General features: G+C 44.0%; 1 protein-coding gene across 3 annotated transcripts in view; it reads right to left on the bottom strand.

Moving 5' to 3' along the window:
• Positions 1-26337, bottom strand: part of LOC135394377 (arginine--tRNA ligase, cytoplasmic-like) — a 106532-nt gene extending 80195 nt beyond the window's left edge. For 2 of the 3 annotated variants that reach the window (XM_064625094.1, XM_064625095.1), the window contains exons 1-6: positions 26188-26335; positions 24941-25087; positions 24501-24689; positions 4279-4550; positions 829-1012; positions 636-765 (exon numbers count right to left, since the gene is read on the bottom strand). In XM_064625094.1, the coding sequence (XP_064481164.1) occupies positions 636-765; positions 829-1012; positions 4279-4550; positions 24501-24689; positions 24941-25087; positions 26188-26235 (970 nt within the window). In that variant the 5' untranslated portion in view covers positions 26236-26335. Of the gene's footprint in view, positions 1-635; positions 766-828; positions 1013-4278; positions 4551-24500; positions 24690-24940; positions 25088-26187 lie in introns of all 3 variants that reach the window. The other variant, XM_064625093.1, reaches the window with a different exon arrangement.
• Between the last annotated feature and the right edge of the window lie 53 nt (positions 26338-26390).

Raw genomic sequence — 26390 nt, 5'->3', positions numbered from 1 at the left:
GAATCAGTAATTAACCACCAGTGAGATTACTTTTTCTCAATCACTCCTCTATACCTTTCTTTTTTATTCCAATAGAATTAACAAGTAGACAGTGTGTTTGATTTGTGTTTGCTTTCTTTTTTTCCCTTCAAATAAACATGAATTCCCCCGTAGTGGTTGAAGATAACTAGAGCCTGAAGTTTTAGAGTTTAACCAGTATCTTCGACAAATTTGCACCCCGAAATTAAAGATTGCCTCTTTAGGGTGAAACCCGATTTTTAACCGGCAAATTGCCCTCACTGAGACATCTGTAGGAATGCACACTAACTTGTTTGGCAGCAAACGCAGTTATATCACCGTTTCTACCAACCAGTACAGTTAGTTTGAGTAACTGAGACCAATTTATCCCCAAATTTAGCATACTGAAAGTTTTTGCACCCAAATTTGCATAAATTTAGAGCACATGTTCATTTACCCAATTTTTACCCCCTGAATCTAAAAAAAAAAAAACATCCCAAAAAATTCAGGCTCGAAAGACAACCCACTGCATAGTCATGAGAAGTAGTGTGAGAACTGAAGACAACTGGATAACAGCATGATTCGACAATCCTACTTATGCAGCATTCCAATTCACTGTGATGCAGATTAAGATTCACCTTTTCTGGAGACTTCACAAATCATGTTCCAAGCTGTGATTGTGTCAGCATCATGGGACTGCAGTTTGACGACAAACTCGTATGCCCTCTTCTTGAAGTCTTCATCTGCATCAAAGCGCATTTTTGATGCCTAAAAATACAAAAATTGTTTCGCTAAGCCCTCTACTGGTTGCTTATGTGTTTGTCATGGTACCTTGTAAAATGCTTGAAGGTCTCCAATGGGTGGTGAATGAACAAGGTAGTCTGGAAAGGTATCTTGCAGATGGGCGATTAGCATTCCAAACTGAGTCCCCCAATCTCCAATATGGTTGAGACGCACTACATGATGACCTGCAAACTCTAGTAGACGGCTGATGCTTTCCCCAATGATTGTTGACCTGGACATGAATGATTAAAAATTGAAGGAAAAAAAAAAGCCTAAACTCATCAGAAAGGAGAGATTGCATCTATTTGGGACGCATTAACGAGGACAAAACTGCCGTGTTTGTTTAAAGCCACAGAGCTGTGTACGTACTAAACAGAGCAGGGAAATGAGAAATGTAAGCAACTACATTAATTCCACAGGGAAGCCAAATAGAAACAGACACAAAAATATGTTTGTTCCCTTACCAGAAACTGAAATGTAAACAAAATCCAAGGGTCATTACGACAAGCAAAACTGAATACAGCTAAATGGTAACTCTCATTCTCCTGCTCTATATTTCAGCGTACACAACTTACCAGTGTAACTGTTTATCTATACTTATTAACAGTATGAGAGATACGAGCACTGACACAGAAATCTCAATAAAGGTCCAACAAGTCGGCTGCATCTGCACTAGTGGCACTGTAGGCAGAGTACTAGGTTGAGTTAATTAGTGCAGCATGACCCCTTGTGTGGTACTGTCCCTGCCAGTCACACATGTGTCAGTAGGACTTCTGTTTTCAGAACTTTTGTTACCCGTCCAGTACTGAGCAGGAGAGAGGCTACGACCTTGCACATAGTAATGTACTTGTGCACAAGTGGCGATTTTTAAGATTCCACAACTGTCTGCACATTTTTCAAGTTGTCATCTAAGCAGTTATTCACAAATTTTGTATTGAAATTATTGTGCATGTGTTCAATAGTACTGCAGCACTGCTTACTGCGTGTTGCTATAAGAACCAGGAAGAGGTACTAAAAATGTCATGATGCAGAAAACAGATTGAACAATGCTTTCAAAACTATAGAAGTCATCAGGATTTCGATGTTCAAAACTGAAACCCGTGCAGAAAATAGCTTGGAAATGAAGACAGAAAGAAAAGGACGAGTTTTTATGAAAATGGTAACAGCAACTGCATCACAGTTTCCTCAATGGTCAGAGACGGGTATAAAATAATGTATTTGGCTTCAGAACTGTTTTCACAAGACGACACCTTACTTACACAGCTAAAATCTGAAGGATATTTTGTACAAAATCTGTGCAGTTCAAGCTGTGTGTACTAACTAACAGAATTTATTCGCCACATTTTCTAGTTTAGTACGGTATTTACATATTATATTACATCTTATTCAATAACAGTGTCAAATATTTAGGAGTCTGTTTTAACAGTGTTATGTCCTGGACTGATCATTACATGTGTGTTCGAGGCTAAGAAGGGTTTCCAGTGTATTGTATGGGCTACGTAATGCTACTTCACCTAGCTTCAGAGGAACTATACTTCAGAGTTTGGGATACAGTGTGCGCTGATATGGCATTACAGTATTCAGTCACTTGAATGAAGCGTGGAAAAATAAGAAAATGTGCTAAAAGGCTGCTTGTAAAGTTTGGTGTATGGTACTACACTTCCTGGTGACCCTGACTTGTTTGCCTTTGTACAACTTGGAGTCTAAAATTTGTTTCAGGTACACTGTTGTGTTAAAACACTTTTATTCAGATGCGTTCAAAATTCCTAATGTGATGAAACGACCTGTTAGAAAATTCTTCCCTCATTTATTCGGCATGCTATGTTCCAGCCATTTTTAATACCCTACCAAATGAATTGTTTATTATCCAGTCATGACTTCACTGAACACATTATCTCAGAGCTTCCTTTTACAGGTAGTAGTCTATTGATAACTGTGTGCTGTATAATTTTTGCTGCACCTTAGGGACATACTTTTCATTAGGTTGCACCATCTGTACACCATCTTTTCAATCACTTCAATCACTCACAATACTTTCAATCACTACTGACTCAATGTTACAGGTCCTCGGATTAGGCGGGCCTTTTATTGTATGTACTAAATGAATTGCCTGATAATAAAATAAAACTAATTAAATTGAATTTTATGGCAAGTTCATTCTAATAACATGACAGATATAAATAAAGGATGAATAAACAAAATAAAAAGGAACCAGGTTGACACATTACAGCAAATGTAAGCGTATAATTGAATGACCACATGGCATACGTGGAAACAAAAAGGGTCATACATAAGACAAATTAAACAAGTTTAAGCTATGGTTAACAAAACTGAAACAATGATTTGCCATCCAACTATGATGAATGCTCAGCCCATGAGATTAAGATGGAGGCCAATACCACTACCACGCAATAGCGGCAGTGTGCAGTTAACAGCATAGAAAATTGTAGATGAAAGAGTGGAACACGTGTTTGCATCCCATAGTTTTTTATTTAAATAACTGAAGGTTTCAACTGGCTCTCAATTCAAGATATATGCCATACATATGTTAGCACAGAGTTTTCCGATTTACTGCTCTGCACCCAATTTAATACGTACTCAATCCCTTTAAAAATGGCTTTGCTGTTTTTGTGGTGCATCATTTCGCTGCCAATAAGGCTTCAGAAGTCTGAGGATGATGAGTCCTTTAAGATAAGAGTACTGTATCACTAAAGGCCCTTTCACATCGCCACGACACAGACAAGACAGCCAATAAAAACGAGCATTTTTGTTGTGATTGTTGCTGTGTCACACTGCTCAGACAAAACACACAAACAAACAACCGTGTCGGCCAACAGTGTCCTCCGAGCGTGTAGTGTCGTAAGTCCTTGTTTTGGTTCCTTGTCACAGTGAAAGCACTCGATGTGGTCGACATAGTAATCGCGCCTTCTCACAACATCAAGAGCAATTGGGACTTCTCCCATTGTGCGTGCTTCCCCCTTTGGGTGGTTGTAAAGCAGTAAAAGCCGGGGTGGCAAGTCGCACACAGAAGCAATGATTATTAAAAATGTAACAGTACACATTTTTCCCATGCGTCAGAAATGGGCCACTGAGCTGGACAGAAATGTGGTCGATGCAAAGCCTTGTTTACTTTCACGGTTCCATGAAGCATAGCTACAGACTTTGTAGCAGCATGTCGATGCTAAGAATAAATTCCTTCAGATCATAAATCATGTACTTGTCTGCTTCCACTAAGTATTTGCTCGATAACTGAGGGGGTCAAGAAACAGCTTCTGCTCGGAGAGCAGGCATTCACTTGCTATCATGGGCATAACGAGAGTGGGGCAAGGAGGCAGAGCCCCCCCAAGCTTCAAGCCCACTTGTGAAAATTGTGCACTCTTAATTCATAGGTCTTCCTGATGTTTCTCAAATGTCATAACAAAATGAGCCCCTGAACACCCACACAGTCCGCAGCATCCATCTCCAGAGAAACAGTTAAGTTAGGGCTTTTATCCGTACCTGAGGTGGCCTACGTGCATTTCCTTGGCAATGTTGGGAGAAGAGAAATCAACCACGACTTTCTTGTGAGGGCCAACACTTGGGGGAGGTAGCACCCCATCTGTCAAGAAGCGTCCAACAGCACTTCTAATGTGGTCCTGGCTGAGTGTTACATTGATGAATCCTGGCCCAGCTATGCTGCACTTCTCAATCACTGTGTTTTCGGGCAACATGGCCATTATTCGCTTGGCTACGTCCCTTGGAGACACATTCTTTCCTTCTTTCTTCAGCATCTGAAAACAAAAGTGACAAAAGTAAGTAGAGGTAGGCTTCAAGGTTCCTTGTATGCTGGTTCCACACAAATCATGAGCAAACACTAGGCGACGAATGAGCAGTTTCGTCGTCATTTCCGGGAAGTGACTGCAATACTGTCCTAGGTGATGAGGTCAAGCCCAAAAGATAGATCACAACCTAAATGTTCACAAAGAATATGTCTGCTATCAAACGACTGACCACACCTAGGCTAAGGCAACCTGGCACTCAACCTCCATGAATCAAGTGGCTGGGTTACTTGGACAAAATGATGGTGAATACGTAGCGACCAACAGAAGTATGCAATGGAGCAGCCGATTGCTCTTGCCCAGTGATCAGAATGGCAGGCGACAGCACAGAGTTTTAAGAGGTCAGAAGGGACAAATCTTCAGAAGCCACACTGGTCACCAATTTGTAGAAGCTATGCTCTCAGGTAACTGACAACAGTAAAGCTTCTTGTTGAGCTGCTTTAATGTCTGAGAAGGAACTTCACTGGATTTTTAATGCACCTGACTTTCTCATCATCGTGTGGCCGCTACAAATAAACTACATTCAGTTTTGTTCCATTTTTTTGCACAGAGATTTTATTAAACAAATACTAGAGGGCAAACACATGCATTTTACCCTGGCTATTTCGACTGCAGGCGCTTGAACAAGTGTTCGCCCTGACCTACAAGTGACTTGTGGTTTTTGTCTGACTCACGTCCAAGATGCATGCTAGGCTTCAGTTTGACTCATGGTGGCACTGGCAAAAGCACGGACGAGCTCAAAAAAACTCATGGTTAAGAAGGGCCTTTCGTTGCCAGCCTGCGATGTAATGCCAGCCACCCAATAGTGAGGCACGCGCTCCTTTTTCTTTCTATCTTGTTGCAGCTGTACCCTCTTGTTTTGGCACCTACCCCCATGTCTGAAGCAGAGCAGTCTACCGCAACAGACCATTCTTGGCAGGAAATAAAAGTGCTCGTCACACCCCAGAAGTAGCTGAGAAATATTGCAAGCCACCAATTTTCTCAGGAAATGTTTCCCGAAGAAAATATTTTGCATGACAGTTCCTGACTGTACAGTATGTTCACATCACACATAAAGTACCGTATTCACTCAAACCTAAGCCAACCTTTTTTTTCCAGAAGATCCTGTGTTCCAAAGTCGGGGGCCATCTTATATTAAAATACTATCTGCGCCACAATGAGGTCAGAAGAGAGGTGGGAGAGGGGTGATAGGGTCAGGACAATAGTGCGACACGACTGATGCCACATGTTGTGGTTGTCAGTGTGAAACAAAATGAAGCAATGCAATGCGGCAATACAGAACAGCATTCATTTCATTCACTCTCAAGGCACTGTTATGTGTAGACTACTCTACTGCGTTTAAACATGAAGTTATCAACAGTACGCATCAACAATTTAGCGACGGCAAGGATGTCTCAGTATCAGAAGTGAATGTTAGAAAATGGCCACAAACTAACACCAGCAAGCATGATGAAGTGCGAACTGCTAAACCTGCTAGCTTGTCATGCTAGCGTCATAGATTTGAGAAAATACGGTAAATGTAAAAATATGTAGAATAAGGTGCTGTGAGGTATCTGGCATTCGAGCCCAGCCGTTGAACTCATCTTCGCACGGCGAGTTCGAGGCTTTCGCTTCTCATATTCCCACCCTTGTTTATCTTTCCTGTCGGGCTTTGTCTAAGGCAGTCCGCACCTTGTCGTACAATAAACAGCTCTCTTATAGCGACAGCTCGACTGGGGTTTGGTTCCTCTACGGAGTGTAACACACAACATGGTGTCAGATTGGGATCCATGGGTCTACTCTTCGTATAGCGTGGATTTCTACAACTGTGCAAACTCCAATCCCTTAAACGTGAAGTATGGCAACGCCCGTGACGACGACGACGTACAAGATAGCACCTCCAGACTCGTTCTCTTTCAAACCCAACGAGTGGCCAGCATGGAAGCGAAGATTTCTCCGATTTCTGTCGGCTTCCGGATTGGAAGGACAGAAAGAGACCAACTTGGCGGACACGCTCGTCTATGTGATGGGACACCAAGCCGAAGACATCCTTCAAACGTTCAAGCTCAAAGCCGAGGAATCAACCAACATCACAAAGGTACTGGAAAAATTCGAAGAGAATTTCGTACCTAGACAAAACGTGATTTACAAGCAAGCCCTGTTCAACACTCGAGTCCAAAAGGAAGCTGAATCCGTGGAAGATTTTGCAACTGCACTCCACGTCTTATCGGAAACTTGCGACTATGGCGAGCTAAAAGAGGATCTGATCCGAGACCGTCTAGTAGTAGGACTCCTCGATCGCAAGCTGTCAGAGAAGCTGCAGCTGGATCCGGAACTCAACCTCGACAAAGCGTTGGTCACTGCCCGACAGCATGAAGCGGTTCGAAAGCAGCAGGCTCACCTTCGACCGGGTCCCGAAAGAGACGGCAACATCGATCGCATTATTAAACACTCATAAGGGAACAGATCAGCCACGAAGAAACACCACCAAAAATCTTCAGAGAGCTCAGAGAACTCCAGAAGCAAGACATGCCATTGGTGCGGCAGGGATCCACATCTGAGACAGCAGTGTCCTGCGAAAACTGCCATCTGCAACAAGTGCAAAAAGAAAGGACGTTTCACACTCGTATGCAAATCCTCCTCAATAGTGCACGCAATTGAAGCACAGCAGGACGTTGGCTTCGTAGGCATCGCTGGAGGAGATAGCAGCACAAGATGGGACATATCAGTGCTCCTAAACGGTAGGCCACACCTTTACAAAATAGACATCGGAGCAGATGAAATCGTTATATCTTATGAAACGTTCTGCCAGTACCGTAATCCAGGCATCGTGCTTACAAAGCCCAAAAGACAGCTACACGGTCCCGATGGCAAACCACTCCAAATCCAAGGAACGATCGATTGTGACCTCGAGCTAAATGGCAAAAAGGCAACACACGTGATCTACGTGGTGAAGGGGCCTAGGAAGTCGTTGCTTGGCAAACCAGCAAAAGAAAAGTTTTGTTTGTTCCCACAAGTGAACAACTGGCTTCTACACCTCGTGTCGAGGGTACCGAGACAGTCCACCTCTGCAATCCGCGTAAGGACTTCCCTCAGCTCTTCTGAGGACTCAGTAACCTCAAGGAGGCATATACTCTTGTTCTCAAACAAGATTCAAAACCGTATGCTGTCGTTTCTCTGCGCTGAGTGCCGCTCCCTCTCTTCAAAAAGACACAGGAAGAATTAGAACGAATGCAGAAACTTGGGGTTATCTCACCAGTAGATGAGGCAACAGAATGGTATGCTCCAATGGTGGTGGTTCCGAAACCGTCAGGAAACATCCGTACCTGTGTTGACCATTCAGAACTCAATCGACATGTGCACCGCGAATGGCACCCCATACCCTCAGTGGAGCAGACACTAGGACAGCTCTCAGGTGCAAAAATATTCTTGCGGCTGGATGCTAACTCTGGCTTTTGGCAAATTCCTCTGAATAAGAATAGCCGACTGCACACGACATTCGTCACACCATTCGGGAGATTTTGCTTCAATCGCCTCCCATTTGGCATCAGTTCGGCGCCAGAACACTTCCAGAAGAGAATGGCGAGGACCTTAGAAGACCTCGAAGGGGTACTCTGCCACATGGATGACATCCTGATCTACGGTTGTACAGAAGAGGAACATTCCCAGCGACTGAGGAAAGTGCTACAACGATTAGCTGACGCACAACTTACCCTGAATTCCGAAAAGTGCATTTTTGAACTTCCAGCATCACTTTCCTAGGACACAGAATAGCCGGCAATGGCATTCGACCGGATAATAGCATCCTTAAGTCAGTACAGCAGATGCCACCGCCATCAAACAAACGCGAACTCCAACGTTTACTTTGCATGGCAACGTATCTGGCGAGATTCGTGCCCCATCTGGCTTATGTTCTACATCCCTTAACATCAATGTTAAGTACGAAAAGCGACTTCGTCTGGGACAAGGTGCAATAACACACCTTTCAACATTCTTTTGACATGTCCCATTCTGGGGATTTTCGACCCAACAAAGGACACCATCATATCTGCCGACACCTCCGCGTACGGACTAGGTGCAGTTCCAAGGCAACAGCAAAGCCATGGAAAGCTAAAAGTAATCGCATACGCGTCTCGCACCCTGACCGAAACAGAAAGGTGATACGCACAGATCGAGAAAGAAGCTCTAGCCGTGGTGTGGGCTTGTGAGAAGTTTAGGGACTACCTCATTGGAACCCGGCTTACTCTAAAAACCGATCACAAACCGCTAGTTACCCTTTTCTCTACCAAGTCACTGGATGACCTTACGCCAAGGCTGCAAAGGCTACATATGCGTATAATGCGTTTCTCCTACGACATTGTTCACGTTCCTGGGAAAGAGCTCTTTGCTGCTGATACTCTGTCAAGAGCTCCGCTTCCCACAACAGAGTGTGGAGACCTCAATGAAGAAGTTCAAGCTTACGTACAATGCGTAACAGCCAATATACCAGCTGATCCTACTTGCCAGCAATTGGTCCGTTTCACTGAGCACGACTGGCCAAGCAAATAGGAACCCCTCACATGACCTTAAGCAATTCTGGGATCATCGACACTAACTGTCTATTAGCGGTAAAATACTGATGTACAATTCAAGAATAGTCATCCCACGGTCCATCCGCAACAACATTCTACAGATGCTACACGAAGGTCACTTTGGAATTGTAAAATGTCAACTTCGTGCAAGAGACTCAGTGTGGTGGCCAGGGATAAATGCAGACATCGAGCAAATGGTGAAGGACTGCAACATGTGCACGCAACACCGCATCAACAGGAAAATGCCACTAATGCCTACATCATTTCCACAACGTCCATGGGAAAAGGTAGCAATGGTTTTGTTTTGCCTAAACGGACAATGGTGGTTAATTGTCACAGACTACTATTCGCGCTACCCTGAAATTGCGCGACTATCGAGTTTATCGGCTGCAACGGTTGTGAACCACTGCAAATCCATTTTGCACGACACGGAATACCGAACGAAGTAATATCGGATAACGGACCACAGTTCGCCAGTGCAGAATCATAAGAATTTCGAAAATTCGCAGAGGAATTCAAGTTCAAACGCACCACTTCAAGCCCGAGATATCCCCAAAGCAACAGCATGGCAGAAGCAGCCGTTAAGATTATCAAAGGATCTATAAAGAAAATGGGGGATCCGTACGAAATGCTTCTTTCCTACCGGTCAACACCCCTCAAGAATGGCTACAGCCCAGCTGAACTACTGATGGGTAGACGATTGCGAACTACACTTCCCGTAGCAGAAGATATGCTGCTACCCAAGAAGGTAGACCACGAGGCCGTAAAGAAGGGTGTAGAGCTACTGAAAAAGAGACAGAAACAACAGTTCGATAGACACTATGGCGTTCAACCTCTCTCTGATCTTGATGAGGGTCAAGATGTATGGGTCATCGATGTACAAAGAAGAGGATGCGTGAAAGGCCCAGCCTCAACACCACGTTCCTATCTTGTGGCAACAGAGCGGTGATCTTCACTGCAATCGGTCGCATCTCATCCCGCTGTCACACAGTTCATGTGATGACCAGTTGGCCGAAACTACAGACCTCGCAGATGCACAAAAGCATGAAAGTATTAGCACTTGTGAGAATATGTCTCACATGCATACCAGGAGTGGACTCTGCATTACACCAAAGGCTTTTCCCAAGTCAGAGACTTCAAAAGAAGGAGAAATGTGAGGTATCTGGCATTCGAGCCCAGCCGTTAACTCATTTTCGCACCGCGAGTTCGAGGCTTTCACTTCTCAAACTCCCACCCTTGTTTATCTGTCCTGGCGGGCTTTGTCTAAGGCAGTCCGCACTTGGTACTCATACAATAAACAGCTCTCTTATAGCGACAGCTCGACTGGGGTTTGGTTCATCTACGGAGTGTAACGCACAACAGGTGCCATATCAAATAAGGTGCTCAAGGTGCCATCCATGTATGTGTCCTTGGAGAAGGCACAGCTAACACGGTTCAATGACATACGAGCCAGAGGAGCTATGTTCACAGAGTCTAAGGAACACTCCCTGGCAAGTTATTCGGTTATCAAAAATCAGCAAGCCAAGCACAGATAACAGCTCTACAGTTCTTTGAGCAACACAAAGGCATGCAGAATGTGTTTGTCATTGACCATGCAATAGTACTGTATAACTGGAAAAACAACAGACTGAAAATGTAACTAAGACTGTTATCAGGTTTCTGCAAGAAGTTCTTCAACAATGCCTTCTGTTTCCCAGGGTATAATAGATGAGCCTTGTTTTATGCACAGGGTTTTCTATGGTGCATATCATATGCTGTTCATTAATACAGCAATTCACTTTATGACTGGTTGAATATACCAGCAAAGATGATGATGTGTCACTGTCTGTCACCCTCTCATGACAGACATCACGTTCACTGTAGTTCTTTCAGCATAGTAAACGTAATGCAATCTCATTGTCTTGTCTTCCACAAAATAGTGCTGTGACCAGCATAGCATCGAACAGAGCGCTGACAGGGGATACTACATCGAGAAACAATCGGAACAAACCTGACTAACATGGAAAAGCCTCACCTGCTCAAGAAGAAGAAAGCACTGCGAACACAGGTAACCACATTGTTGAATTATCTTGAGCGACAAATGGCTGGTGAAGAACAAGATATAATGAACATAGAAGAGAGGGTTGAACGCCCTCAGAGCATTAATGCAATCCTTTAAAATGTTCATAGTCAAACCAAGCCAATGAACACCTGATAGATAAAACACCAGCCAGTATAAAACACAGATAGATTACCAAAACAGAATTGGAACCGCCATAAAATAAATTAGGGTAAAGTTCTGTCGGTGACACCTACAACGAGTACTGAAAGAATGAACAACAGTCTCACAGGAACTAATGTTCAAAATCTCATGTCAGACTGACTGCCTACAAGGCGCTTGCGCTTCCTATCATACAATACAGAACTATTGTCTGAGATCCGCACACAGTAACTAACAAAATGAACGTTGAAAGGCAAGCTGTCAGATTCATCTACAGGTATTTTGGTCGAGCACATCTGCATCCTCGCTGTGTTAAAGGGCTAGCCACCCTACGCTAGACTCATTGTTCAAATTTTCCAGACTAAAGCTTCTATGCCAATCACTAAACAACTCACGGCTCTTATCTACTAGATTATTATTTGATAATCGACCTTCAAAACATAAGCATGATTTTGCCCTAGAGAAATTCCATCCCAGAACCGATATCTTTAAATTCGCATTTTACCCCAAAACCATTCACGACTGGAACAGGCTATCGAATGAAGTGTTTTCCGTGCAAAACCCATCCGAATTTTACTGCAACCTAGAATATTTATTGTACAACCACTGCACCTGTAACGGTCCACGACTGTAGGACCAACATTATGTTCCAATAAATAAAGAAACATCAGGAGACTTCCATGCAACAGGATATATCTAATCAAGCAGACAGAGCAGTCTGGCTTCCAAAACTAGACTTGGTGAAATTCGAAGGCGAAATACAGCAACGGTAAATGTTTTGGAGTCAGTTTTGATCAACTATCCATGGCAACCTGAAAAACCATCTCTCAGTGATAAAATGAACTATCTCATAGCTGTGTTACAAGGAGAAGCAACCAGTGCTGAAAAGGGTGACACATCATTACACGGACTGCTGGAAGTTGTCCATCTACCTCGCATCGTTCCTTTTACATATGCTGTAGTTCCTTATAACATGCTTGATGTGCACAAGTTATTAAACACTTTCTCTAACTTGTACAAGTGTGTCACATACTCCAGTATGCAGCACTTGATGATGAGACTCAGTTTGGCATAATATGAGTTTGTAGGAATTATGATGGAGTGACGCTCTACAAATGATTGTTGGCTTGATTGCGCCAACTCACAAGATGTTACCATCATCCAGAAATTGCCTCAGATTCCATAACTTAGATGTGTGTCAGCTTCCCTTCCTTTAAACCAGTGTTTCCCAAACTTTTCCAGTACATGACCCCTTTGGGTAGTACCAAACCTACCATGGCCCCCCCACTTTTATAACCCTTCCAAAAATTTACAATGTTACAATATAATAAAATTTAAAATTTTTCAATGACGCAGATACATTTACACTGTAATTTATTTAAAAGACATTAACAACAGAGAGAGCTACCAAAAATGCATAGAAATGTTTTTTTAACAAGGATTGAATTAATCATGTCTTTTAATGAGGGATGTATTTGTTTTCTTGATACAAGCAAATCAATACGTTGATCTGGGTGGCTAAAGGCATATCGCATGTCTGCTTGGACCCTCCATGACCCAAGAAAAAGGCTCATGACCCATAGTTTGAGAAACACTGCTTTAGACAGTTTATTTTGTCTAAGAACGCAGAGTTTTGCACCAATCTACACTAATTTTCTGCAATCTTAACCTCATTCACAGACAGTGGACCTTCTTGTATCGTTGCCTGTCTCATGTTCTTTGTGAATCAAATAACCCACACTGTTAAGCGATGAAGGCAATTTATGCTACTAGAACCTTCCGTGTTCAGTATTGGTGGGTAGCATTCGTGAACTGCTTGCAACACAGTGTGGTTGCTAAATGTTAGGCCAGCGATGTCAATGCTGTCTAGGATCCGGCATTGAAGACCAAGTGTATTGCTTGGTGTCGTGCAGCTCTTTAGCGTCTGTCGATATGTGCTGTATGTCGCTAATAACAGCAGCAATAAATGCTTTCCTTGGAACAAGTTTTGCCATTCCCTCGTAAGGCACAACAAACGTATATTTTGGCAATGAGTGACCAACTTCAGGAGGATCGTGCAATACAGGCATGGCCCTTTTTTCACCAGTTCACTCCTTCGTCTAGGAAGGAGATGAAGACTTTGAAACGTACCTGAGAAGGTTCAAGCATCTCCTAAAGGCACACAAGATTGATGAGGAAGAGAGGAAAGTAATCTCGCTGGTTACACAAACGACATCATGCTGCTCTCAAAGCTTTTTTTTTTAAATCTGTAACAGATAAAGATGAACAGCTGGCATGTCCCACGGCTTGCAACCCTAATTTCAAGTCCTCCTGATGTTATTTCCTTGGAGTCCCTCTATGCTGCTTTAAAACTATGAACAACTATGTTACTTAAACTGGAAGGCGAAGGACTGGCTTGCACGCACACATTTTGGGTGAGGTGCACATGACATTTTCCATGCTAACTCTCAACGTCATCCTTTGTACTTGCGACCCTTCATGAATTTGACTCGTTTTGTATACGTACAGCTCACCTACAGTCTAAACAGGGTGTCAGCAAATGAAAAAGCTGTACCACAGAAAAAGTCCTTTACTTTTGCATCCTTTGAAGGGACAGTCAAATCCGTTCCAGTTGATTTCGAAACTATAGGCTCCGTGCTCGCCAGGGGGCAGCTCGACGCTCTGCCTTCGGCTCCACTTAGCTCCGGAACTGTTCGCAACTGGATAGGTGAGCTGGCTGCAATGGCTGTAGTTTTGTACTTCGTGGCTTCGAGAATTCTAATTGATCTGTTATGCAACTTTTTCCGGAGTTCTAACTTGAAAAAATGCATTAAGCTTGACGAGAGTGGTCATATGTGTGGAGTCCGTGAAACTAAAAACAAATAAATGTTGGCCCAGTCGTAATTGCAAAATACACTACACTGCACATACTGGTAAACATGGTTATTGTGTACAGATCAGTCGGTGCTGTGTGAATCCAATGTTCCGTTGAAACAGCCAGCCCTTTTAGTACGTGATGAAATATTGTTTATGCCACTGTCTGTGTACTGCTGTCTTTCCAAGCACCCATTATGGTGTCCCGAATTGAACATTACTTATTTGATGCACGACGATTTTGACATTTATTTTACCTCACAACATAGTATACTTATGAAACACGTACAGAAAGTGATCTCATAGTTAAAACCAGTTTCGATATCGCCTTACTAACAACAACAGATACCGAGAAACTCTTCCATTAAATGGAGTACATTCCAGAATAAAAGAGAACACAAATGAAAATGCAAATCAGTATTTAATGCAATGTAATAAATCAGTATCATAAATCAGTTATCGCAATATAAGTGAAGATATATTGCTGTCAGTATATTCTCTTGCTGTGTTCTTTTCTTTTTTTTTATATATTTTGAGCGATTTGAGCAATGTGGTGAATCACAGGCAAGATTGCTTGCTCAGACTTGTCGCACTTAGTGTGTGCTTAACATGAGTTGGCAAAATTGTATCGTGCTGACGTTTCCCGCATATTAAAGTGACGGTACACCAAAGTTCAAAGAGTTTAGTACAGTCTTCTAGGGGTTACTAGTCATTTACCCTAAAATTTTCTGAAGTTCAGCAGCAGGTGCTTGTGTTGCCATTCAGCAAACACTAGTCCCCATATTGTCTCTAAAGAAAGAATTACTCTTCTGCTTGAAATTTAGAATGATATACTTGCTTTAACAAACAAACAAAAATCTTACCTTGCTGATTGAATCATTTTGAGTGACAGATACCCAGCGTTGTCGCGATCGGCTTCCCTATTTTGAACAGGGAAGCACTGAAACTTGAAATGCTTCCCAGTTTCGTTGTCAACATCGCTCTCAATGTTAAAACAATGAAAAAGCAACAGTATCTCCTGTTATGACCATCCTTCGTTGACACGTTTCAGTGCTGGAATGTGCGTTTTCCATTGCCACCATATGCCAACCACCTACCCAGTTGGAAACGGCCTTCACGGGAGGGGGCGCTACCAATACACCAAAACCTTAGTGCACAGAGCCTATAGTGTCATTTTGTTTCTCGTGGACCACTGACCACGGTATCGAAAATCCCCCGCGAAAGAGTGACGTTGTATTTACTGTTACAGTTGAACCTCATTATAACGAAGTAGCACCGAGACCCAAATATCGTTTCATTATACCTGATAAGGGCTATAAAAGTAAACATCAATGAATCACCAAACGTAGCCGCGATGGGGCCTGTGAAAGTGGCATACGAATGGGGGCAGCGGTAAACTACAAAAATGTGATATTTCAACATATGGGGAGCATTATAAAAATGTGCAAACTCACCTTTCACATTGAGTTGCAACGAGAAAACAACCACTAGACACAACGTGGTCATATTCCTTCAGTCCAGAAGACAATTTATTTGAAGAAAAGTTATCTTAGTCTGGCGGTTCTCAAGCGCGTTCACAAGAATGAACTTTTCCACCGTATCTATGCAACACAACACTCTTTCGACTTCGGTAGTTTTGACTGTGGTGAGCTTCTCAAGATAGCTGCGCAGCTTGCCATGTCCGCTGCCTCCCAGCTTTTTAACGGCGGATATTCAATTTCGTCTGTGCTGTCTTCTTCGCTGTTCTCGTCACCTCCCGGCAACGCAAGTTGGTCGACGATTTCTTGGTCAGTTAGCTCTGGTGCCATACACAAGTTGTCGTCGGCAGAAACAAAGTCATCAAAAGATATCTCTGACAAGGCCAATCGGCGCCAATTTGCGGCGTCTGTCGACGGCTCCGATTGCGATTGACTTTCAGGCGGAGCGTCCACAGCAGGTAGAGTGAACCTGGCATTCATAAAGCAGTTCCTTATTGTCGATCGCGTCACCTCGTTCCAAAACCTGTATGTAGTTTCGTTTCCAAAGAGATCGCTTTCCGTTTGGCTGCCATTCCGCCAACTGTGAGGCAAACCACGTGGTTTCTGCACGTGCACAGCCGTATATTAAAAGGGAGTCTGGCCATTGGGAGGAGTCACAAAAAGAGGCTCGACCTGTCAATCACAGTTTCGCTCCTCTGATTGGTTTGCTTTTTACCAAGGGGGTCGCCATGACACCATACTGCCACCCAAAATGGCAACGAAAACAAACACAGTGAAGCGGGGATTTCGTGACAAAAAATTTTCACAGATTAACCTGATTTTACGCTGCAAATGTACATCCTAATATAAGTTTCTCGGAAATCAGTTTCATCTTATGCTCATCCACTGATATCTAACTGAAAATAATACGTTTTGTCGACGTGTTAGGCCTAGTGAACATGGCGATCACAACGAAATCATAACAAAAACGGCGCTGTGCTGTACAATCTCATTTTTAACAGCTGGATTTCATGGATATAAACATTCTTGCCTCTTATATTCCAACTATTCATGTAGATTTGTTTAAAAATCACACCGACAACAGAATGTGTCCCAGCAGGTGGTTCTGCCGGCAGCGGTACAACGACGGAAGCAGACGACAATTCCCGACGTGCCTTACGCTCCCTAGGTGGCGCTTATCAAATTTGCACCAACAATTCACTACTTTTGCAGATTGCGAGAGGTATCCATTTCAATCCCATCCAATCCACTTGCCACCCAAAATGGCGCTGCCCAGGTTGGATGGGGGGGGCAAATAGTGAGGATAGGCTGATTGATAGCGCCCCATATTTCAAGACTTCATTGGTCGGAAAGCTGAAAAAGTGGGTGGAGCTTCAGGTATAGGCATGACCCATTAATGGCCAGACTCCCTTTTAATATACGGCTCTGTGCACGTGCATGCGGTGGCGCCCTGTGCGCGCGTCCATTGAGGTGATCGCCGCGACAGCGGCTGAAACGAGCGAGCGTGCGTGCGTATTTTCGCACATCATGTAATTTGAACGCCTGAGAGCTCGCATTGGTTGCACGGTCTTTTTTTTTTTTTTTTGCTCGCGCACGCAGTTGAGCAACATGAAAGGCCTAATATGCTACGTTATAACTAGGGTTCCGGGTTTTCTTTCTGGGCGTTATTTTATTTCTGGGCGTTACCGGAGGATGTTTTTCGGACTTTATTGTTTTTTTCAAAGAGCGGAGTTTTTCGGAGTGTATGGTTTTAGACCTCAGTTAATATCCTAAATTCGAAGAAAATTTGATGACGCACGCACAATTGCGCAGCGAAAACGCAGTTCTCACATTTATTGCTTCAACACTAAAGAGACACAAGCTAAACAATAAATTTCGTGTGACGTACACTGAGGTGTTCTGCAATTCCAAATGCATCCTTTCCGTGTGCAGTGCTCACTGTTATGCGACAGTACCTACATATGACAACATCTGCATCGCGATCGCGGGATGATGTGAACTCCTCGAAATCAGGGTACTCCTTGATGTAGTCGCAGGGCAGCTTTTGCTTGTGTCCCATCTTGTTGTCAGCACTGCAACTAGTTGCCTTTTCAAAGAGACCACTCCGTATGACCTCGGTTCGATGCTTATTTTTGTGCTTAGGTCACATGTCGGACAAAGAAATTTTAAAACAGACTGGGGGAAAACCCGGGCGGTGAATCCTCAGGTGGTCGATATGACCGCAGAAGAAAACGATAGGTCACAGAAACCATTATTATGTTGCCGTGGGGCCAGTATCCGAGGTCAGAAGCAACCCAGGACACAAAAGGAGGCGGAGTTTTTCGGATTAATCCGAATTGCTTAAAATTTTACCAGAGTATGTTTTTCCGATTTTTTCGGATAAATCCGAAAACCCTGAACCCTAGTTATAACCATGCATGGAATTTTGCGTTGTTGGTTTCGTTATAAAAGTAGAACTGCCATTGAAATAAAGCAGAAATCGACCAAACTTTACATTCACTTCGTTATAACCGATAATTCGTTGTATCCGTGTTCGTTATAACGAGGTTCAACTGTATTCGATGGAATACATGACAAGAGCCGACACCAGATGTTGAGAGTATTCCTGAGAGAGGGACTCTAAAAAAACGAGGAAATGTCACCCCCTAAGAACCAATGAGGGCGCACCCTTGAGAAATGGAATGCTGCAGCCGTGGTTGCCCGGTGCAACAATACTTGTAATTACTTAGTTTGTACAGTCAAACTCCTTTATAACGAACTTCAGGAGACCGCGGAAAATCTTTGTTGTAAAGGTAACTTCGTTAAAATGGATGTTTCAAAGGAAAAATGCCTTAAAATTCTAGCAATCTTGTTTATTGGTAGAATTTCGTTGCTCTGATCAAAACGCACCTCAGACATTCATCCTACAACAGACATGGGATCTTATCTATGTTTTGACCTTTTTACCCCCCTCGCAAAAACAAACCGCGAAGCTGTGTGACGAAAACAGCGACCAGAACACGTGGAGGGAACATTTCAGGACAGATTCTGGCAACATTACACGTCACCATTCCGTAAGTCGGCTTCATGTAATGCCTGTGTGCTTTAGGAACGCTCGACTCACAGGTGGAAAGCACGTGCAGGGCCCTTTGAATCATCTCGCGAATTTCGTCAGCATAGGCCAAAAACGAAGACACAAAAGCATTACGACTGGCCTCTTTCACTGATAGTAATGAAAAATGAACAGTCATTGCCTATTTTCTTGCCTCAATTTTTTTTCTGGTTTAATTCTTTTGATTCAAATTTTTTCCGCAACTATCATTGCGTCTGCTGACCAAAAGCGAGGGAGGCTCCGCCTCCTGGATGCCGGCCAATAGCAGGACGCGGAGGGCAGGCACTTCCCAAGCCTCTGCTTTCGCATAAGAGATGGTGCAGCATTACCGTTATTCTGCGTGTCGGACTTCGTACGCTCGTACAGCCTGCCCACAAGAAGCAGGACGCACAGTCGAGGTCCACGAATCCCGACTGCACCCCACCCATGTGACCAAGTCATCCGGTTGGACAAATGCCAGGAGGATGAGCACCTGTTCTCTCTCCCCTCCTTTTATGACACCCGCGGAACTGTCATATGTTGTGCCGAGCGGGCCGCGTCGGAATGAGAAACGCTCTCAAAAAGTTCGCAATTCGATATTTGCTTGCAAAACTTTGTTGTAAAGGTCGCGAATTTCGCCCTACCGACTTCAAAATCACTTCGTTATTTCAGTACATTCGTTATAAAGGAATTTGTTATAAATGTCCAAAGTATACATTGAATCCTATGGCCACCTGACCAGACCGCAAAAAACGTTCATTATAACGGTCTATTTGTTATAAAAGCGTTCGTTGTAAAGGAGTTTGACTGTACCTAGAATCAACCTTAGTGGAGTTAGAGGGAAAGGTTTACAGACAGAGGACAGGAGTCTGTATAGGCTTTATTGAACCCATAATTAGTGACTCGGTTATGGCAAAAATTGATAGGCAGATTATGGGTGGCTGCAGTGAACTAGGCATGTTAACTGTGATGAGATATGTGGATGATTTTCTCATTTGTGCCCCAACCGAGGTGAAGGAGGTTGAGGTCAAGGAAAGTTTTGAAAAATGTGGGGAAGGTTTGAAGCTTACTATGGAGTCGCAGGAACAAGGGAATCTGCAATTTCTCGACCTAGCTCTCTTTGCACATGATAGTAGTGGTTTTTTTCTGTAGTACAAACAGAGATGCAAAAAAGCCATTAAAGGGGTCGTAGGCAGGTATACAAAGTGTGCATTTCTACTAGCGCTCAAAACCAAAATGTGCTTGCATGCGGATGAAATATTCACTGCACTCTTTCGCTTTTTAGCTCCGCCCTGCACTCTAACTTTACGGCATTTTGACATGGCACTTTCCTCACCAATTACGATCAAGGGTTCCACGGATGATGTTATTTGCCGCAGAAATGGACTAGATGAATGTGAGTTTTCTTCTATTCAATATCTAAACAATTACAACCTCAAACTGGAAAAGAACTGCATTTAGTTTAGATCCCATACGCACACTACGTTTTCCGCGCAGTAGCATGCAGCATGCCGCGAGCGCGAATGAATATCCGGCGCTACAGTTCCGGAATCTTAGATACGTGCGCGATAGGGCATCCAAGGGGCATCTTCGTCATCTTCGAATGGTTCCGACGACTGGGCTGCTGTACTTTTTTTCGAGCCACGCGGCATCACAGCACCAGCTCGCGTGGCACAGTGGTTAGCGTGCTGGCCATGTCACGTCGTGACCTGGAGGAACCCAGGTTCAAATCGCGTCATATGATAGCAGCCCAATTGTTGACGTTTGCGCCAGCCGAAGGTGTTGGAGATGTCATGACGCTGAATTTCGGAACCACAGAGCAAAATGAAGTTCCACTCAAACAAACGAAGCACTCCGCCCCACAGCTGATAATGAAGCGTGTTTATTGACTGGTAATGTGAAACGTCATGTTCAGAGCTCGGCCTCGCGATTGGACGGCAGACTATGTAGCCATGTGACGTATGCGTAGTGGAGAGAGGTGCGCTCGTTACACATCTTTGAAAGCAGTTATGTGGGTCACAGAGCTGGCACGAGCCGAACGATATGTATATTTGGGTATTATGACCTGCGTTCTTTCGTGCGGTACCGTGTTTTGTGAAATGTTTGCCGGCCTGTTTACGGCCCCTTTAACTCCCTATGGTTCGTGTTTTTCAAAGACTGTTAAAAAAGGTGTAGCTTAATGTGTAATAAATAATGTGATGAGCAGGTCCTGCATCCACCTTCTGAAGGTTGGTGTGTAGAACAAACTTAGAGGTTGGAAGAAGCAGGATATCCTGAGAACATCATTAGGGATATCTTGAACAGAATTATCAGAGAAGCAAGTGGCAGCAAAAAAAGAGAGAGTCCTGAAAGGAGGAAGAACTTTGGGGAAATTACATATACGCATAAAGCCTCCCATATGATTAAGAAAGTAGCGAGCAAATACAATGTTGATGTGGTCTTTCGTAAAAAGCCTGGGTTAAGATCAGTGATTAGGAAGGTAAATCAGGAGCAGTTACCTGGGTGCTCTATAAATAAAAAAAATCGGTGTTTGTATTGTAGAGTTGGGGTTGTGTATCTTATTCTGTTTAGCTGCGGCCGTGAATATATAGGGCAAACGTTCCGGTGCATTAATGTTCGGTAAAAGGAACATCAGTATTCGGTTAACAGGGGATATGGCAACTTGATTGAACATTTAAAAAATTGTCAAGGATGTGTTGCTCATTACCATGAGAGCAAAATTTTATACAAGAGTAATAAGGTTGGTGCATTATGATATCATGAAGCAATGCAGATAAAATATGCGGGGAACAGGTGCGTGAGTGTGCCTTCACTGCTGTTAACTGATCCAGTCGAGGAATCTATGAAAGTTGATAACAGGAGGGCCCCTTGATAAGTCCTGTGCTTTCCAAAAGGTAAAGGCACTAGGCAGGCTTGAGGGTGCAAAAGGGTAACCTTGCAGAAGAGGGCACTGCTGGCTCAGGTTATTTAAGAAGCAGGTCTGTCAATAAAAATCTTGTTCGTCAGTCTGTGCTGTGTGTTGTGTCGTCATTTTGTTTGTTTCCCGGCAGAGGGGTGTTTATCGCTTCTAAACAGATGAACACAGTGTTTTCTTCAACTGAGTAACCAGTCGTGGTGTCAACATTTTTCTGCCCGCCTGAGTGTATTTGCTGCTTTGGTCGTGATATTTCTATTTACCAACTACCCCGTCTTCACACACTTATGCAGATCACTTTGTTCAGCAACAATTTTGTTTTGTACTCAATTAAATGACAAAATTCACTATCCCAAGAATCTGAGTTATCAGTTAGTAATAGTAGTTATCAGTAGTTAGTTAGTATCAGTGCTGAGGTTGTAGCGACTCGCCAAGTACGGTCGCACTGCCAGATGTAGAACATTTTTCTTTATCTGTACTTTCTCCCTTCTCCTTCTCAGAAAAGACTGCGCTCCCGTTCTCTCTTTCCTTCCTCTCGCTTCCCTTTTTCACTTACCGCGTTCTGCGGCTGAAAAGCTGTAAATACAGGCCAGTAGGCCTCTGACCTTTGATGTAAGTAGATTGCTTTTAAACACACTCAACTGCTTCCGTGTTCTTCGTGCCCTTACTTGTGACGACCCGACATTACCGCCCCAACGGTGGCCTGCACTTTCATTTCTACCTGGGTTGCTCGCTTCGGCGTACCATCAACAGCGACAACAGACAGGGGTGCCCAATTCGAGTCATCCCTTTTCAAGGAACTTCTCAACATCATAGGATGCGACAGATTACGCACGACAGCCTACCATCCAGCTTCAAACGGCCTCATCGAGCATTTCCACAGGCAGCTAAAGTCATCTATCATGGCTCGTGGTGATGTTCGATGGAGAGATGCCCTCCCTTTTTGTCTTGCTCGGCATAAGAACAGCTCTCAAAGCTGACATCGGCTACAGTGCTTCGGAGCTCGTTTACGGCACCCCGCTGCGTCTCCCGGGCGGGTTTATTATACCTCTCCCTGCAGCAAAGATTCCGGATCCTACTAACTATGCCCACGAGCTTCAACAATTTATGGCCACACTACGCACCGTCCAACCAAGAGTACTGGACAACGACGGATTGTTCATGAGCCCGGAAATGGAATCTTGTTCCCACGTGTTTCTTCGCCACAACGCAGTCAGGAAGTCACTGCAGCACCCCTACGACGGCCTATACCGCGTTCTCAAGCGCGGTCGAAAGCACTTTACTATACTTATCAACGGACGCACCGAAGTCGTCAGTGTTGACAGGCTAAAGCCAGCAATAATTGGCAACGGGAGCAGCGACAGAACAGGAACCCTGCCTCAACAAAAGACACCCACACGTCTTGAAAACCCCTCCGGCAAGCCACCTGCAGCGCAGAGAACACATGCAGGAGAGCCCTATATCACCTGCTCCGGCAGACGGGTGCGATGGTCACAGCGACTTGTGCTCAGCCACTGACGAAGTTTTTTTTTCTTATTTTCTCGCTCGTTTCCTCACTAGAGGGGGAGTACTGTAACGACTCACCAAGCATGGTCGCACTGCCAGATGTACAATGTTTTTCTTTATCTTTACTTTCTCCCTTCTCCTTCTCAGAAAACACCGCGCTCCCGTTCTCTCTTTCCTTCCTCTCACTTCCCTTTTTCCCTTACCGCGTTCTGCGGCTGAAAAGCTGTAAATACAGACCAGTAGGCCTCTGACCTTTGAAGTACAGTCGAGCCCGTTTGTTACGATCTTCGATAGAACGATAACTCTGATATTGCGATCGAATTGTTGGTTCCCGTCAGCTCTCCCATTGAACTACATGTAAACAAAACATCGATATAACGATCGCTGCGAAAGCGCTTGCTCGCATATAGCGATCGGAATTCTCCCGGCGGCCGGTAAAACGCGTGAAAATTAGAAAGCAAGATTGCTCCATTTCACTGAAAACAAGTTACATTGGCATTTTCAAGAGCCTTCACCTCCGTGCCCACTAAAGTGAGTGCGTTTATCCATGCATGACTGCCGGGGATTAGATGCGAGCGTTGCAAGGCACGCGACTTCGAAAGGGAGGAAGGAGCTCGCGAGAAGTAGAGGAGGTTGCTCCCTCTCCACATCATTCTCTCATCTTCAAGCTTTTTCTCTCTTTTGCTGCGTACTTGCTACGATGGCGTCCGCGGTTCAGAGACGCTTTTTGACGAGGAAAGACGCGTGGCTCGACCCTAAGTTACATGCGCTCTATGGGTTTCGTACTGGTGCAAAACTGTGTTGTGAAGTACCGCGGCTTCAAAAACGTGTATTGGCAGACAGTTGTGTGTCACCACCCAAACACGGATTACCCGTGGCAGAGGCGCATTCTGATGGACCTCGCAGTCCCGATCGTGAGAATGATGATGACTACGGCATTGGATGACGAGCAATGGACGAGGTCGTCGATCTCAAAAGGTGCGTCGCGTCACACGATATTGGCGGTTATGTTATCAAAAGCTCAATTTAAGTCAAATTAAGCTCAAAGCTCAAAGTCAATTTAAAGCTAGATAAAATGCTTCTGTGCTCCCAACAAGCGCGCATGTTCAGCGGCGTTCTACGCGAACCGGAGCGGCAATTTCTCGAAAGCTCGTTTCTAACGATACTCTCATATAACGATCAGATTTCGCGTTCCCGCCAATATCGTTATAAATGGGCTCGACTGTAAATAGATTGCTTTTAAACACACTCAACTGCTTCTGTGTTCTTCGTGCCCTTACTTGTAATGACCCGACAAGGTTAAGAACAAACTTGAAAAGTAGTAACCCTACCTGCGAGATGGGCATTGCAGCATTACATTGGTAATCACCAAACTTCTCATTTGTGCTTGGTAAGACAGGCACAGGAGGGTCAGTCAGGTCAGGAAATCCTGCTCGCACTGCCTCTTTGAAAAGCCGCAGCAGAATATCCCGGGGGCTCTCCATGAAGTTCTGCCACGTTGCTTCTTCTTTTTCCACACTCTGCTCAGAAAGGACAATTCATTGGTAACATCGCATGGGAACAATCACTCAACCAAACCTCATAGTTTGGAAAGAAAGGAAAAACAAAACAACTCGTTCATCGGCTCAGCTGATTACTCCCAAATTCATTGTGACACATGCATGTTACACGCAAGCAGAATGGCGAAAATGGATGAAGAACCAGCTCTGCTGCATTCAAAGCCACGAGAAATTCTGATGAAAGAACAGAATATCGAGGAATTGTAACCTACCCGCTTGAGGAACTCAATCCTGTACTTGAGCTTTGCATTTTCCGTAATCAATGCAGTCAATTCGGGGGGAGGCTTTACATCTTCGGGAAACTCATTCAACTCCTGCAGTTTCTGGATTTCTTTGGCAAGGGCTTCCGCTTCAGCTTCCTGCAACAGGACAGTCTCGTCAAATGTGTATGTAACTTCTAAGTGAAGGCCCCCCTACATGCTCTATACCAACAGAAAAACACCCTGAGGCCTTCCAAATGAAGAAGAAATCAAGTGTATGTTTTAACAACATAGAGGATTGGGCTTGTTGGCACAAGATGATGTAACTTGAAGCCCAGAACTCCTAAAAGTGACAGGAAGAGTGTGCATGTTATCCTTTCTGTCAGTCTTAGAAATTGTACACTTAAAGTTACACCGTGTATGTTTTGCTGTTTGCTGCACCTATGCCAGATATCTTTCTGCATTCTGCCCTTGTTCAAAAGACGGTTGAGCAATATCTGAAGTTGACTTGGAATAAATCGAAGTTACCCGTTTGATCTTATTATATGTGAACTCTTGTACATGAGTTTTGTTCATTGTTCCATGACAAACGTTTCAAAAACGATAAGCAGATCAAGAGTTGAGGAATAAGACATAAAATCAGCATGGCAGCCCAGCCGCGGAAACCTATTCACAGTATTTGACACATTTCTCGATGTGCATGGTCGCCGGTTTCTTATATGTGATATATGCATTAAAACAGATGCACCCTGGAAGTAACAATGAAATAATGAGACCGACTGTTGGTGAAAATACGTTTTCGTGTCAGTGGCGGCGACTTTATCCACAGCTGTTGACCACACTCGCTAAGTAATGTTCCCAATTGTGGGATTCCTGGTAGGCTAAAAAAAATGCTCATGAAAGTGGCTTTTGTTGCATGGACCTACAGTTTCTTTTTTGCTCAGGTCAATCAAACCTCTCTGCTTGTAATGCGATTATGGCTTCTTATTTTATTGTCGATTGACAGTAGTGCGCAAACTTTTTCTGATGATGGTCACTGTAAAGGGTGCGAAACCTGTTGGTGTAAAACGAGGTTTAGTTTACCAGCAGTACAGACAGTGAGAACTTGCTTTCATGCCTGCTTCAGTGCGGCTTGTGTTTACGCTTGCTAAGAATTTTTTCGTGTTGATATCATGTTGTGTCGTTGTCAACGTTCTCGACTACCGTAAGCATTCGGCAAGCCAACATGAAAGGACTGAAAAAACGAAATAACATCTCACGGCCTTTTCCACGTGCAGAACATATTTTTCGATCACCGCGGATGCCATCTTGCCGTGAAAGAAACAACACGGACCTCGTCGCAAGTCGCAATCGTAACCTCGCAAGCAAAGGGTATAGCGTATAGCCCTAACAAAAAAACGCTAGATCCTGAGGGGTATCATTCGTTGTGTTCGTACGCCTCGGCGGCGGTGGGCGGTGGGCG

The sequence above is a fragment of the Ornithodoros turicata genome, chromosome 5, assembly GCF_037126465.1.
Source record: "Ornithodoros turicata isolate Travis chromosome 5, ASM3712646v1, whole genome shotgun sequence".
NCBI classification, from domain to species: Eukaryota; Metazoa; Arthropoda; class Arachnida; order Ixodida; family Argasidae; genus Ornithodoros; species Ornithodoros turicata.
This window is presented reverse-complemented; position numbering and strand designations above follow the sequence as displayed.